General features: G+C 45.9%; 1 protein-coding gene across 4 annotated transcripts in view; it reads left to right on the forward strand.

Moving 5' to 3' along the window:
- Window positions 1-16,507, forward strand: part of LOC108293752 (kinesin-like protein KIF6) — a 106,681-nt gene that overhangs the window by 61,616 nt on the left and 28,558 nt on the right. For all 4 annotated transcript variants that reach the window (XM_017515289.2, XM_017515287.1, XM_017515288.1 and 1 more), the window contains exon 4: window positions 15,596-15,680. In XM_017515289.2, coding sequence (XP_017370778.1) covers window positions 15,596-15,680 — 85 coding nt within the window. The remainder of the gene's footprint in view (window positions 1-15,595; window positions 15,681-16,507) is intronic.

A 16,507-nucleotide genomic window follows, 5' to 3' on the forward strand; every position in this document is an offset into this window, starting at 1 on the left:
TTGCCGCTAAGCTTGTATTTGAAGAAAGAGTTCTGCAGCTTTTAATATATCTTCTTTCTTCCGATATCATGGCTCTGTTCTAAACATTTCCAAAGTCAGATAGTGCAAACTTCTCCTCCCCAAAGCTATCTCAGCTCCCTCTGGGCTCACACAGAACTCTGCATGTCCCTCTGCAATGCAGCTCATCACAGTAGACACTAATTTTAGTCTGTGTCTCCCCTACTGGACTGAGCAGCTTTCTTTCCCCAACACCAAGCACAGTGACTGTCACACAGTAGGTCCTCCATAAGTGTGTATTGAATAAATGAGTGAGACTTAGGAATCACATTTTTGCCTTAAAGATTTATCAGGCAGCTAAGGGGCTCTGCACTGAGGTTCCCACATGCGTAAAATGACGTGGTTTGCCGACCAGGCACAGTGGCTCACACCTGTAATCCTAGCACTTTGGGAGGCCAAGACAGGTGGATCACCTGAGGTCGGGAGTTCGAGACCAGCCTGACCAAAATAGAGAAACCCCATCTCTACTAAAAATTAAAAATTAGCCAGGCATGGTAGTGCATGCCTGTAATCCCAACTACTTGGGAGGCTGAGACAGGAGAATCGCTTGAACCCAGGAGGCGGAGGTTACGGTGAGCCAAGATCACGCCATTGCACCCCAGCCTGGGCAACGAGAGTGAAACTCCGTCTCAAAAAAAAAAAAGAAAGAAAGAAAGAAAAATGACGTGGTTGTACCAGATGATAGCCCAGTGCCAGGCACAGTCCCTGAGACTTAGCTGGCATTTACTGACTGCTTGTTGAATAAACAAATGAATCTCTAACCCTCCACAGACCTCAGGTGTCACAGTATTACCCCTGTGAATGCAGGCGTCCTTCAGGCATGCAGGGAAACACTTGCAGCCTTGGTGCTGAGACGTGAGAGGGCTTGGATAGATTACAGATGTTTTTATTCTCTCAGAAATAAAATTGTTGACTCCTTGAAATAAGGCAGGATATAAAGGATACAGCTGACCCCTAAGGCTGAGATGGCATCTCAGCTGGTTCCAAAAGAATTCAGGTAGCTCTGTAAAACCATCAGCAATGTCTCACCACTTAATTCTAATCCACAGTTACTTGTGAATATAGGGCCAGCTTCAGTGACATAAGTTCCTTAGCAAAGTTTCCATGCTCAAGGGAGAAGCTGGGAGTGAGGAGGGACCCCCACACCATTTCCCTGCCAGTTCCCAACTGCCAAGGCTTCAGACCCATTGAGTGGTTTAATGCTTGGCACCAGCCATTCTGGAAAACAGAGGAAGACTCTGTGTCAGCCCTGGTGCCAGCCTCTAATGGCAACTGTGGTTTAGCAAAAAGAGCACACATTCTGTGGATTAGCCAGGGTTGTCCAGATAAGCAGGACCAATAGGAAACATACTGATATGTGGAGAGAGATTTATTATGAGGAATTGGCTCACTCAGTATGAAGGCTGAGAAATCCTGTGATCTGCCATCTGCAGGCTGCAGGTCCAGGAAAGCCTAGGTGTTGTTCTAGTCCAAACCTGCAGGCCTGGGAACCAGGACAGCCAAAGATGTAAGTCCCAGTCTGAGTCCAAAATGCCTGAGTGCTGGAAGTGCCAACGTCCAAGAGCAGGAGATCCATGTCCCAGCTCAAGCAGAAAGAGCAAATTTGCCATTCCCCAACCATTTTTGGTATTTTTGTTTGCTTGTTTTAATATCACTTCTAATTGAAAAGCCATAATTATGCATATTTTGGGAGTACAGTGTGATGTTTCGATGTATGTATACAATGCGGAATGTTTGAATCAAGCTAATTAACATATTCTTTGCCTCACCCATCTTTTTTGTGTGTGTGTGTGGTGAGATATTTGAAGTTTACTCTTCCCAGCAATTTTGAAATATCCGTTACTACTCATTCCGGTCACCCTGCTGTGCAATAGATCTCAAAAACATTCCTCCTGTCTAGTTGAAACCTTGTACCCTTTGACCCTCCTTCTCCTGACCTCCCACCTCTTGAAACCACCATTCAAGCCTCTGTTTCTATGAGTTCAACTTTATCAGATTCCACATATAAGTGAGATCATGCAGTATTTGTCTTTCTGTGCCTGGCTTATTTAACTTGGCATAATGTCCTCCAGGTTCATTAATATTGTTGGAAATGATAGAATTTTCTTCTCCTTTAAGGGTTAATACTATTCCATTGTGTTTATATACCACATTTTCTTTATCCATTCATCTGTTGATGGGTTGATTTAACATCTTGGCTATTGTGAACAATGCTACAATGAACATGGAAATGCAGATATCTCTTCAATATACTGATTTCAGTTCCTTCAAATATATACCCAGAAGCAAGGTTGTTGGATTACATGGTGGTTCTATTTTTAGTTTTTTGAAGAACATCCATACTGTTTTCTGTGACGGCTGTACTAATTTACATTTCCACCAACAGTGTACAAGGGTTCCCTATTCTCCACATACTTACCAGCACTTATCTTTCATCTTTTTTATAGCCATTTTAACAGGTGTGAGGTGATATCTTATTGTGATTTTAATTTGCATTTCCCTAATGATTAGGGATGTTGAACATTTTCTCATGAACCTGTTGGCCATTTGTTTGTCTTCATTAGAGAAATAAATATCTGTTCAGGTCCTTTGCCCATTTTTTAAATTGGGTTGTTTTCTTGCTGTTGAGTTGCTTGAGTCCTTTGTGTATTTTGAATATAAACCCTTTGTCAGATGTATGGTTTGTGAATATTGTTTCCTTCTGGTAATCTCTTTACTCTGTTGATTGTTTCCTTTGCTAAAAGCAAAAGCTTTTTAGTCTGATATAATCCAATTTGTCTATGTTTGTTTTTGTTGTCTATGCTTTCAGGGTCATAGCCAAAAAATCATTGCCTGGACCAATGTTGTTAAACTTTTCCCCCTATGTTTTTTTCTGGTAGTTTAACAGTTTCAGTTCTTATAGTAAGTCTTTCATTTATTTTGAGTTAATTTTTCTATATGGTGTGAGTTAGGGATCCAATTTTATTTTTCAGCATGTGGATATCCAATTTTCCCATCTTTTATTGATGAGATTGTTGTTTACTTCATTATATGATTTTGACATCTTGGTCAAAAATCATAAATACGTAGGCTTATTTCTGGGCTTTCTATCCTGTTGTATTAGTCAATGTGTCTGTTTACTTACAGTACCCTCCTGTTTTGATTACTATAGCTTTGTAGTATATTTTAAAAACAGAAAGTGTAATGCCTTTAGCTTTGCTTTTTTGCTCAAGATTACTTTGACTATTGAGGGTCTTTTGTGGTTCCATATGAATTATAGGATTTTTTTCCTATTTCTGTAAAAAATAACATTGGAGTTTTCATAAGGATTGCATGGAATCTGTATGTTTTTTGGGTAGTATGAATATTTTAACAATATTAATTCTTTAAATCCATGAATACAGGACATCTTTTATTTATTTGTGGTTTTCTCAATTTCTTTCATCAGTATTTTGTAGTTTTCAATTTTTTTTGTTGTTGCTATCATTAATGAAATTGTTTTTTTTTTTAATTTCTCTTTTGGATAGTTTGTTGTTGGTGTATAGAAATGCTACTGGCTTTATTACGCCAATTTTGTATCCTGCAACTTTACTGAACTCACTTATTAACCAAAAGTTTTTTGGTTAAGTCTTTAGGGTTTTCTGTACGTAAATTCAAGTCATCAGCAAACAGAGACAATTTCAGACTGCTTGCCACAGAGCTCTGGGCCACCGGCACCATTAAAGGCTTCCACAAGGCACAGTCACTATATCGCTCTAACCGTATTTACTACAGGTGCCATTGATCACTCTTTCTTGTGAAAAAACACAATCATATCCAAGAAGGAACTGTCTCTTCCTTCAAGCACTGATCATAGATGATCTTGTTACCAGTTGCAAGAGCCATTTTCTTCATCATGCAAATGTGCAGAAATCATGGGTGCTGAGCAAATTAGGCATTTGACCAAACACTTAGAAGACAAAATTCTAGCCTCTGGACTTCATCTGCCAGACTAGAATGTATTATGGCTAGCACCTCCATCTGTCTTCTTTTCCCTTTACAAGCGATGAAAATCACCATCTGTACTTGGCAAATCTCAGACCAAGAAAGGCCTCGGTGTTTCCTAGGAACAGTTCTGTTACATGTGTAATGGAGTTGGGTAAGTCTTTCCCATCTCCCCAGAGAAGGTGATGATTAGTTTCGGAAAGACCAACCAACAGGAAACCAAGATTGGCTATGCTGAAATACAAATGGTGGGTGCTAAATAACCAACAGAAAGCTTAAAGTGGTAATTTGAAAATCCTAATATCTATTGAAGAAATCAAGAGGGAGCTGTTGTAAAGAGCCAGGAGCCTGTCCAGGAGAAAGGATAGTGGACTGTGGAGGATGCATCTACCAATTCCATAATGTTCTATTTAAAATTTTAAAACATGAAACTGCAGCAAACTAGATATTTCAAAATATAGACAGTACATGGGTGTTATTTATATCATTCTCTGAACTTTTTGTGTTTGAAATGGTTTGTAATAAATCCCAGAACTCTATGAAGGATTAGATTCCAAGGCTTCCTAGATCAAACAGAAATTACTGTTTTAGTGGAATCATTATGATAGAAGTGGTAGTAAAAAGTGAATCCCAATTCAATTCTGATTAATCTTAATTCTCCTCACTACTGTTTATGTCAGGATCATTTTACTTAAAGGTGAAAACAGAAAATTTACCACTTATTTTCTTCTCCAGGCGCATTGTAATTTTTGGTAGGGACTTAGTAGCTGCAATGGTGTGTCTAACATGAGTGATACAAGGAAGTGCCCTGAAGGTTATTTTTTTGTTGTTCTCCCACTGTCTCTTTCTGTCTTTATAGGAAGGAAAGTTCTTCCTCTGCCCCTAGATGGAAATTGATCAACCCCATAACTGAATTGGTCATTCGTTGTTAATTACAAACCAAAAAAGTGGTTGTTTTATATTGTAACTGTAATCTTAATAATTCTGATTTAACCAAAAGATAAGACTTCTCTCCCTTGCCGCAACTCAGGCAAACTGTCAGGAGTAAAGGGAAATGGTCATCAGCTTCTCTCTTTCTAACTGCCTCCCTCCCTCAACCTGCTAAGGCTCTCAATAAGGGATAAAGGAAAGAAGGAAGGGAGGAAGGGCCCTTGGAAAAATCTCACTTGAATGGTTCTGCTGTAACATGGCCTTGGGCTCTCTGGGCCTGGCAGATATTCAAAGCAGACTCTTCCTAATTTGGGATGCTTTCGCGGGTCTCTGGAGGTCCCTCACCAGCAGCTTCCTTGACTTGAGGGAATGTGCCTTATCGAGACAGTTCCTTACCCAGTATGAACCTGTATGGGTCAAGATCCTAACACGAAGCAGATGTCAATACTCAGATGAGACATTGTGAAGAGAATTGGATAAAGACCTATCTACAGAGGCATGAGCAGAATGTAGGAAAACTGCAAGAAAGAGCTCCCCAGAGACAGTCACTGCAGCAAGGCAGGAAGCACTGCTGTCCCTAGGCCTAGACAACACAGGGAGAAGTCACTGGAATTTAAAGACTGTCAGGGCTATGCAGAAAGGCACTGACCATCTGATACAAGCCATGGCCTTCAGTCAAGCCATGTATCCAGCCTGTGACCCCCACAGAGATGTCTCACATGAAGAAACAGTTTGGCCTCTCCTCCTACCTTCCAGTGGCTTGCTGCTATTCCCCACTGGGTGAGCCCAGTGAAAAGGCTGAGGGTGTAAGGTGTGGATAAGCCAAATGTACATGTATGTTTATTGCGGCACTGTTCACAATAGCAAAGACTTAGAAACAACCCAAATGCCCATCAATGATAGGCTGGATAAAGAAAATATGGCACATATACACCATGGAATACTATGCAACCATAAAAAAGGAGAGTTCATGTCCTTTGCAGGGACATGGATGAAACTGGAAACCATCATTCTCAGCAAACTGACACAAGAACAGAAAACCAAACACTGTATGTTCCCACTCATAAGTGGGTGTTGAACAATGAGAACACACAGACACAGGGAGGGGAACATCACACACTAGGGCCTGAGGGTTGAGGGGCTAGGGGAGGGATAGCATGGGATGGGGAGATTGGGAAGGGATAGCATTAGGAGAAATACCTAATGTAGATGACAGGGCAATGGATGCAGCAAACCACCAGCATGGCACATGTATACCTATGCAGCAAACCTGCACGATCTGCACATGTACCCCAGAACTTAAAGTATCATGAATAATTTTAAAAAAAAAAAAAAGAAAAAATATATTGAAAAAATTAAAATTAAAAAAAAAAAAGTGTGGGGAAGCCAATGGGCTAGAAATAGGCCCAGCGTACCACCCCCAGGTGGCCCACTTTCAGGTTTCCTTCTCCTACGTTCCCATTGCCCCTCTAGATGGCCCTGTGAGAAAGAATTTAAGTGTCAAGTGTTGTGTCTGAGGAGCTCAGAGGCATGGAGCTGGAGCCAGCTCACACTGGCTTACAAGGGCTGATTGTGTGCATTTTTTCCCAACTCCAAATGCAGGAACATCGTGTTGGTAGACCGAAATTGGCCATGACAGGAGTATTTGCACCCCCAAAATTGGCAAACACTAAAAATCAGGGCTTTTGTCTTCCAGAGAGCTGGTTGTTAAACATTTACCAGCACACCACTGATCCAAAGTGCCCCTAACCAGCCTCTCTTCTGCGCTTATAGCCCATGCTGGGTCAACAGAAACGCAGTAGTAACTCTGCTCTTGCCGCTAGCAGATCATCAGTCCCTGCCCCACGCTCTAGATCTCCTGAATACAAATCAGACAGTAATGCACTCTGGCCTTCTCACTCCCCACCCCCAACACCCACACAGATGCTCGAGAATTCTCAGCAAGCTTTCGGCGTGGTCTCTCAGGCTCCCTCACTGCCCCTGAAGGAGGAAGAAGCATCTCCACACACACCTCCCCCAAGGAGGGAGAGGAGGCAGGCTTAGGCAAACTGCTAGCTCTTTTTAAAGGAATTCTCATCAAACATTTATTTTGGCCCTTTTCGAATGTTGATGTGAGTGTTTGAGTTGTCTAGCCAGCTCTCCCCATTTCACTTTGAAAATATGCCAGTTCTACTCTGTGGTCTGTCTCAGAACTCACTTTTGACTTCAATATATGATAAATTATTGCCAAATGAAAGGATTAATTTACAAATTGGCCAGTAGCAGGTATGTTTTCCAAAAGTAGAGGGAGACAGCTTTATGAAGGATGCACAACTCAATTTTTAAAACTCCTGAAATTTCTCTAGCCAGTCAAGAGAATTGATAGAACCCTACTAACCATCTTCATCAGAGGTTTTCATAGGAAGAAGCCCGAGCTGGCTTTTGCAGGTGCAAGAAAAACTGCTCTCCCCGAAAGATCACATGTGTCCTGAGAACACTCACCCTGGTTGGTCCAGTGCAATAAAGATGCAACTGGACTGTAGGCATGCCAAGTTTCCTATGAGTATCTCTGAGAAGCCACTGCACTGAGCCATGTGGTCACAAGTCCATGAGGCTAAAGTGACAGGAGGGAGAACTGCCAAGGTACTCAGAGCTTTGGGAGAAACCTGAGTTCAGAACTTCGAGCACACTTCCAATGGAGGAGGGAGAAAGTCACAGTGGACTGGAAGGCTGCCCCTGGAAGGATGGGCTGGGAGAGGCACTCTGCACCAGGAACAAAACAGGACCTTGTGGGTCAGACCCAGAAGTCACTGCACCAGGCTCTGAGTGGCTATGGTAAGAGAAATGGAGACCAGTAACCAAAATCTGGGGTTCTAGCAGAAAGGGTGATGGAGAGAGAGGAGAGAGAGCTCCCATTTGAACAGAGGTGACCATGAATGGGATCCATGCCAAGTTCAAGCAGTAATGAGACTAGGAATGTCTTCCCTGAGTATGGCGTACGGCCCTACAGTGTCCTTTCTATTGCCGACTGACCCTAGTGCACGCTGACCCTCTAACTTTGTGGTCTGCCTCCTCCACAGAGAACACGAGGGGTAAGAAGGAGCAAATCTGAAGGAGAGAGGCCACCATCCCTGACAGGGACAATCTTGGACAGAGAGGCCCACAGTCAGAGCAGGGAAGATTATTCATGCAGGAAGAGATGGTGGACGGTCCTCTATGAGGGGGCTGTCAGGGCCTGGGTTTTGCTGCAAGCAGACATATGGCACATTTCTGATTGCACGGAAGAGCCGCCATTTATCTTCTCACAAAGTGCCCTGCTCTTCCTGAGGGGAAGGCAGCAGCAGTGAGCGCAGGGCCTGTGGTGGTGGGAGCAAGTGTGCCCAAGAAATTATCAGGCACAGCCATGTGTCTGCGGGGTCATTCAGCACACCCTTAAATTTGGGCACGCTGGGGGCCTCTACGTTGTTATGAAATCAACACCAGGATGGATGGCAGCACTGAGCACTCATCAGCATGCGACAGGTCCAGCTGACAATAAATTTGAGCCATTAAACAGGAAATGGTCTGATTGGGAAGCCAGAATCTTTGCCTCTGAGCTTCTGACCATTGTGGTAATTGAGCTACAAACACCATCAGTCTCCGTAAGAATAGACACTTTGACTTCTCCAACAAGGTGAGGTTGAAGTGATCTATGGTTGTGTGAGACAGCTGAGCCCCAAGGAGGCCCAGAGTGGGTATTCAGCAGATGAATCATTAGTTGGATAGTTGGATGGCGGAGACGACCAGCTGGAATGCCTTCCGGCTCTGATGTCTTGTCTGCCATGGTAGAGCCACATAACTCACTGCCCCTTCCCATGGAGGGCACTGGCTGGGGGACGGCTATCCGAGCCTCGCAGCCTTTGCTCTACGGAAGTCCAGAGGGCCCCTTTTGACTCTGGTGAATGGTTGGAAATGTCAACATCGTCTTCCTTAGGATTCCTAGTCCAGTTAAGGGCATGGAACAGGCTGGCTCTGGGTATTCTGTGGGCTGACCCTGGAGAGGGAGTAGACAGTGCTTCACACCCAACAGGCAAGCTGCAAATGCCACGTGTGATTGGGACACAGGTCGTGAATTTCAGTTAGGAAAGGGCAGACTTCACAGGCCAGCACCCGGGGAAGACACTACGACTTTCTCTCAGCCCTGGCCCCAGATCTGGAAGGTATTCATGGAAAAGAGCAACACCTTCAAATACCAACAAGTCAATACAGACTTCAATAATCTGCCCTGTGGCTTCCTTCATTATTGGAGTCACTTACAGAGGAAAGAGCAGCAGCTTTGAAATCAGACAGAGCCGGTTCTCCTGCTAACTCTGCTTACTAGCAGTGCCATCCTGGGCAGATTGCTTCCTCTAGCACAGCTCAGTTTCCCCACCTGGAGTGGGAGTTGTTAATTATACAAGACAATACATATGACATTCCTAACCCATGTAGCAGTTGTGCGATGGTTATTGTTATTCAGATTTTATCAAGCACCTGCAAGGGCCAGATGCAGGCAGTTCCAGCCTTACAGAGTGTGTCTTCCCGATTGGAAACCCCTGAAGCCCTTTTTACCCTTATCACAGTGACTCCTAAAGGTCTGGAAAGGAGGCAGGCCTGTAGGGGACATGCTACTTCCCACATACCATCCTATCTAAACTTCTGCAGGGCCTGTATTCTCAGTAACTTCTGCACGGAGTACTTGCATTGAAACTGGGCTCCAAGCCATAAGCACTGTTTCTTAACAAGGGGTGAGCGTCAGAATCACCAGGGGACCCTATCGACAAATTTTAACTCAGTAGGTCTGGAGTAGGGCCCAGCTGTCTGTGTGCTTTTACAAGCTCCTTAAGTGATTCTGATGTGCACCCCCAGTTGAGAACCATTGAACCAAAGAAACGATTCTGCATGTTTCAAACATCAGATAACTGTGCGGGAGAGAGAGCACTTGAGAGGAGGGCATGGGAAGTGGGACAAGGAGTTGCAGAGATCTTTCCAGTAGAAATTATGTCAGGAAGGAGGGGTCCACATCTTGGCTGACCTTCCCAGCAAGAGCCCCTCTGGTCCTTGCACGGCTAATTCCAAAACACCGGTGACTTCAGAGAAAAGGTCAGCCTGGGACTGTGTGTCCCCTCAACTTGAAGCGTCAGTCACTGTTTGACTGCTCAGGGCTTCTTCCTTGTGTGCCATTCAGACCTAGAGCCACTGAGTGAAACCCTTCTCTTGCTTTTGTATTGCTTTGGCGGCGGCTGCCTCCCCACAGATGAGCAGTGTGACTTCACAGGCCACTCGGGACTGTGACCTCCTGTGCTGCTGTCCCAGCCAGAATCCTGTCCTTGAAAGGAGGGCTCCCTGTGCCTCCTGTCAGGTGATGGGAGGTCCTGTCCCTGGCCAGAGTCCCCGTGGGGATGGAGACCTACAAAACTCAAATGCCCTTCAGTTACTCCCTCTTCTTCTGTTCTTGCTCAGTCGCTTTTGTTTGGTTCCCTTTGAGTTCCCAGCCCCTATTTCTCTTCAGAGGTTACTGATGAGCCAAGCCTCAGAACACATCAGAAGCAGCCAGAGGCTGTCTCCTGGTGAGGCTGCAATGCGTTTCACTAAGCAGACATCACCTTGGGCAGCAGGCCCATTTGGTTGTCATGGCAATGTGGGTAGTTTGTGTCATGGGGTGTGCTGTGCCCTCATTCTGGACTCCCAAGGTCCCTTGCCCCAGCTTTCTTTCCCAGACCCTTTCAACAGACTCCCAGCTTCCTGGCGCCACCTCCACATTCACTGTTGTTCAGCTTGGGGTAGCTTTGTCTTGATCAGCCAAAAAAAAGAAAAAAGAAAAAGCTTGACTTAGCTTTCAAAGGAGTAGATCGAGCCCATTCCTCTCCTCAAAATATTCCAGCCTCCCATCTCTCTCAAAGCCAGTGTCCTTACCACAGCTCACAAGATCCTCCAGGGTCTGGCCTCAGTTTCTTCACTGACTTCAGCTCCCACCACTATTTCCCTTACCAACTGCTCAGGCACCCTTTCAGATCTGGGGCTGGGGCTGAGAGAATGTCTTAGTGTCTTCCCCGGGTGCTGGCCTGTGAAGTCTGCCCTTTAATAACCGAAATCCGTAACCTGTGCCCCAGTCCCACATGGCCTTCTCATTATTCTCAGATGCAGTGAGCAGGCTCACACCCTTTGCACTTACTGTTGTACAGTCTGCACCCCGATTTCCGCATGCCTGTTCCCTCCCTCCATTCAGGCCACTGTTCAAATATCTCCTCATTAGAGGCCCTCGCCCACTATACCTACATGGCAGTCCTCCACCCTGCCATCCTCTGTCTTTCTACCCAGCTTTCTCTTTCCTCATAGCACCTTCCGATCCCGGACATGATGTTGCAGACTCCATTGTCTGTTGTTTTAGTGTCTGTCTTCCCCGCTGGAATCCTCCTAAACAGGGGCAGGCACATAGTCAACACTTGATCCACATTTGGTAAATAAGCGGATGAGTGACTAGACGTGGATCCAAAGCCTGGCGTTGCTATTTGGTAGCTTTGTGATATCACACAAGCCACCTAGTCACCCTGAGCCTGGTCTTCCTGACTGTGAAGCAGAGGCAATCCTGTCTGCCAGCTGGGGTGGTGAGAATGAAAGCAGTGTTGCATGGGAACGGGGCTCGGGCGACTCCTCGGATGGCACTGATGTTACCATTCTGTGCTTGTGTCAGCTGCATTCAGAATGTGCTTCTTGCTTAAGGCTCCTGAACACCCCACACACTTCCAGGGCGCTTGCGACTCTATGACCTACTGGGGAATCTGCAAGATGCTCAAGGAAAACACAACCGGCCATGGGGCAAGGCAAGAGCCTGCCTTGTACAGAGGAGCTCTGCATTCACATGAGGTGACCATAGCCTTTATATGGAAGACCGGTCCACCCCGGCCATCCCTGCTACCTTCTGCTCTCTGTTCACGAAGCCCTGGAGACCACCTCTGCTGGCCAGATGAGATGGCCCTTTGTGAGTCCAGCACCCCTTCCACCATCCACCTCCAGCAGCCTCTCACACGCTGGGCTTGCAGCAGGACGCCCAGCCAGTCACCACAGACGGGGGCTTCACTGAATTTCTCAGGGTGTCCTTGAGACGGACAAAAGTATTAAAAGGAAGAAAGATTCACAGTGTTACTTTTTTAGCAGGCTGGAAGATACCTGGGCCCTTTTCTGAAACTTTTTAAAAAGGAAATAGTTCGTTCATTGAAAGTCCTGCCATTGTCAGTTTCATGTTAAGATACTTCCTTCAGTTTATCATGTCTGACAACTTGCAAAGAAGACAAGGCCATCAAACGTGCGGCGCACTGAGTGCACCCTGTATGTGGAGTCTGAACACAGCACTTGGGGAAGATGCTCAGAGCAGAAGGACCCCAGTCCCTGCCCTTGAGGGCTTCCTGTGCCTGAGACTTGGGGGGCTATGGGTGATGTGGACAGGCGGGCTGCCTCATCTGAGCCAATAAATTGCACCAACACAGATAACAGTGTGGTCTTCAGGTGGGATGTGGATGGGATCTGCAGCTCCTGTGTTTAGATGATGAAATAAGACACTTGTTCTCTCTGTCAATTTAAAGTTGGCAATTGACACAAGGAAAAGGGGATCACTGGCACCTGGAAGATGATGGGCAGAATGGTGATCCAGTTAGCATAGTTATCAATAAGCTAATGACATAAAAGACACAGGTAACAAATGGGTAAGGGAGTCAAAGGGAAAGAATAATGGCATGACAGAATAAGGACCTCTCAGCAGGCTAGGCTGCCAATAAATGTGAAGCGTTGCTTTTGGGATCAAAAGGACAATCACACTGAAACAGGATGCATTTTGACAATCACTTATTTTAAAAAATGCAAATTTTATAACTGACCACAAGCTTAATAGGGGCCAACCACGACAGAGCTGCTAAGAATCACAAGCAGGCTGGTGGTGGTGGCTCACGCCTGTAATCCCAGCACTTTGGGAGGTCAAGGTGGGTGGATCATGAGGTTGTGAGTTCAAGACCAGCCTGGCCAATATGATGAAACCCCATCTCTACTAAAAATACAAAAATTTGCCAGGTGTGTTGGTGGATGCCTGTAGTCCCAACTTCTTGGGAGGCTGAGGGAGAAGAATCACTTGAACCTGGGAGGTGGAGACTGCAGTGGGCTGAGATTACACCACTGTACTCTACCCTGGGTGACAGAGTGAGACTTCATCACAAAAAAATCACAAGCAGTCGGTGGTTCATGCCTGTAATCCCAGCACTTTGGGAGGCTGAGGGGGGCAGATCACAAGGTCAGGAGTTTGAGACCAGCCTGGCCAATATGGTGAAACCCCATCTCTACTAAAATTACAAAAATTAGCCGGGTGTGGTGGTAGGTGCCTATAGTCTCAGCTACTCAGAAGGCTGAGGCAGGACAATCATTTGAACCTGGGAGGTGGAGGTTGCAGTGAGCCAAGATCGTGCCACTGCACTCCAGCCTGGTCATAGAGACTCCATCTCAAAAGAAAGAAAATAAAAATCACAAGCAGTGCTGGGGAGGCTGTCTGATAGAAACATTTAGCTCCTTGGAATCAGAAAAAAACAAATAGGTTCAAATCTCAGCTCTGCTATTTACTAGCTATGTAACCTTAGGTTATCCATAGCCCTCTCTGAGACTAAGAATCTAGCTGAAAGGTGATGGCAGCGCCATCCTTAAAGGGTTCTTTTGAAAATTAGTATTAGGGTACATAGAGGACCAAGCCCAGTGTCTAGTAGAATTTGGCAGATCTTAGCACATAGAAAGCCCCCAATAAATGGTCATTGTTAGTAATTCACCTGCTACAAAAATGTAGAGCTTAAATTTTTTAAAGGTAAGAGAAGTCCTTGTCTATTCTATGCCTTTCAGGCCCATGGAAGTATTATTTCCAGACCTAAGATAAATGGGAAAGCAACCAGGTCATTGAGACTTCAGGTGAGGGATAGAGCAGAGTCAGTCTAAGACAAAAAAAAAAAAAAAAGAGTTTCAAACACGTGGCATTTTGATGTTGTTGTTCAGATATTTTAGGAACTGTCAGATTAAGAAAGATATGCTATGCTGCTCCAAAGAGCCAAAGTAGAGGTGAAAAGAAGTTAGTGGGAAATGTCTTGGCTCAAAGCAGGAGGAAACAGAGCTGTCCACCATGAAATGTGCTATCCTGCAAAGTAGTGAGCTCCTCATCCCTAGAAGTATTAGAGCAGAAAGCAGTTGACACTCTCTCAGAAACATTATAGACGGGATTTCCATAGATTGACACTGTTTATAACTTCAAACTCTCTTTTTCTGGCTTCACATTGGCTTTGTCCATGAGCAGTTGCAAGTACTCGATCTCCACCTTCAGGGCTTTCAGGAGAGTCAACACTGTTCCATACCCGTGGTGGAATCAGAGGAGAGCCGGTGCACCGCTGTCTTGAAAACCTGGCATGGAGGGAGGGCTGTAAACGACTGACCGCATTTATTGTTTCTCTTATCACAGAGTCGTATATATGTCAATATTAATTGTAGACATTTTACTATGCAGAAAAACAGGAAGAAGAAAGTAAAAGTCACCATAATTCCTCTACTTAAATGTAATTGATATTAACATGTTTGATGATATTATTTTATAATAATTGATATTATTTATTGAAATGTTATAGAAGGGATGTCAGAAATGTTATAGAAGGAATCCAAGGTTCCTGAAGTTAAGCACGTAACTTGGGCAGTTCACCCTCTTTGAACTTCAATGTCCTTATCTGTAAAATGGGAGTAATAACACTTATCTCAAATAAATACTATAAGGATTAAGTCTGAGCACGTCTGGAACAGCACATGGACAGTAGCAGAGTCTCCCCTACATGGAGTAAAAAGCAGGGCTGTATGACTTCTAAGATGTTGTCTGTCAAGCTCAGAAAAGCAGGGCAACCACAAAGAGACTCCTAGGAGAATAAAAAGTCCCCACGCTCTGGGCTAGGAGAGAACCGGCTTCAGATGAGCATGCTAGCCAGAGCAGGCAACCAGGCAACCAGCGGCAGTCGCGTGCAGGAAGACAGAGGTCGCCATAAGTGGGGATGCAGATGCACGCAGCAGCTGATCCCTGCTGACGTGCTCAACCTTGCACCGGACCTCATCGTGGTCCTGTCGCCAAGGCTTGGGCTCAGCCCTGGTTGTGAATTGACGTGGCTTGCACTCATCAGGCTTGAGGACCACTGCGGCAAGGGGATTGAGAAACAGGAGACACGATTCTGAGGCTGGAAATTCAGCACCTCCACTTGGGCAGAGAAAGATGTCAGATGGTTTAGAGAGGTTTCCTTGTTTGTGAAGGGCTCTTTATCAGAGGATAAGGAAATGCTATTTTGCATCTTCCCTGGAGACTCAAGAGGAAATGAGTGAGCTCAATAGTAAAAGGATTAGTGGAGATGGAGGCAGAATTCCCTTCTAGTGACAGATGTTGGCAGTGAGAGGGACAGCAGAGAGAGATCAACCCAGGAAGCTGCTCCCCTTAGGGCTTCCAGCTGAGCAGAGGTTGCCACCAAGAGGTCCCAGAAGGAACTCATAGGGGCCCCTTTCTTGGAGTGCCCTTGAACTCTGTCATCTGCCCTAAATACACACTTTTCCTTTTACCTTTCTTTTTCACCGTCCCATCGGTACCTTCCTTCTACAGGAATCTCGGAAAACATGGCCGTGCCTCCCACGCCAGACCAGCAGGAGGAGAAGCTGCGATCACAACTGGAGGAAGAAAAGAGAAGGTGCCCTTCCTTTTCAGCCACACACAGCCCCACCCCAGCCTCCCAAGGTCTCAGTGTTGTCCTGGAGCTGCCCAGGGCAGGACAGAGCAGAGTGGCCAACTCCTAGCCCAGGGCTGGAGCTACTCAGGGACGTGGGTCCAGCAGCTGGCTCCTAAAATAGCAGGAAGAGGAGGAACTGCCTTTGAGCAGGCAGGTGTGAAAGGCAGGAACCCAGGCGGTGTGAGGTTAGAATGCAGAACTAGCCAAGCCAGGGCCGGGAAGCAGCTGGGCTTGTCCACTGCTTCCACCTAGAGGAGCCAAGAAGTATGACCACGGTGATCTTCCGCAGGCCTGTGGCTGAAGCCCACTTCCTTCCCGAGTCCTGAGAATATCACATTCTCAACGCAGCTGCAGGCATTTGGGGTCGCAGCGTGGTCACCAGATCTCACCACACGTGCTGGTCAAGGTGCATCGATTCATCCATTTGTGCATTCAGCACATGTGTGCTATCTCCCCCATGCCATGGTAGGGTAGGTTCTGGAGAGACTAAAGTCACCTTCCCTCCACAAGAAGCTGGTGGAGTCACTGCAGCATATTTCCTGCCCCACCCAAATCTCCAGCTGACCCGGTGCACCCCTCCCCTCCCCCCACTCACACGCACACCCAGGAGATCAAAGCCCCAGGCGCTGGTCTTCAGGTCACTCCTGGCAGGTGTGCACGTGTCTTCCTATAGAAGGCTCTGACCACCCGAGCACACACACCTCTGTCGCTCTCCACTCCCTCGGGGTCTCCCCAGTCATCCATTTTCTCCCTCACTCTGTTCATTTTCCTCAGTTTCTTTCCAACCC

Source organism: Cebus imitator, unplaced genomic scaffold (assembly GCF_001604975.1).
Source record: "Cebus imitator isolate Cc_AM_T3 unplaced genomic scaffold, Cebus_imitator-1.0 Scaffold546, whole genome shotgun sequence".
Lineage (NCBI taxonomy): Eukaryota > Metazoa > Chordata > Mammalia > Primates > Cebidae > Cebus > Cebus imitator.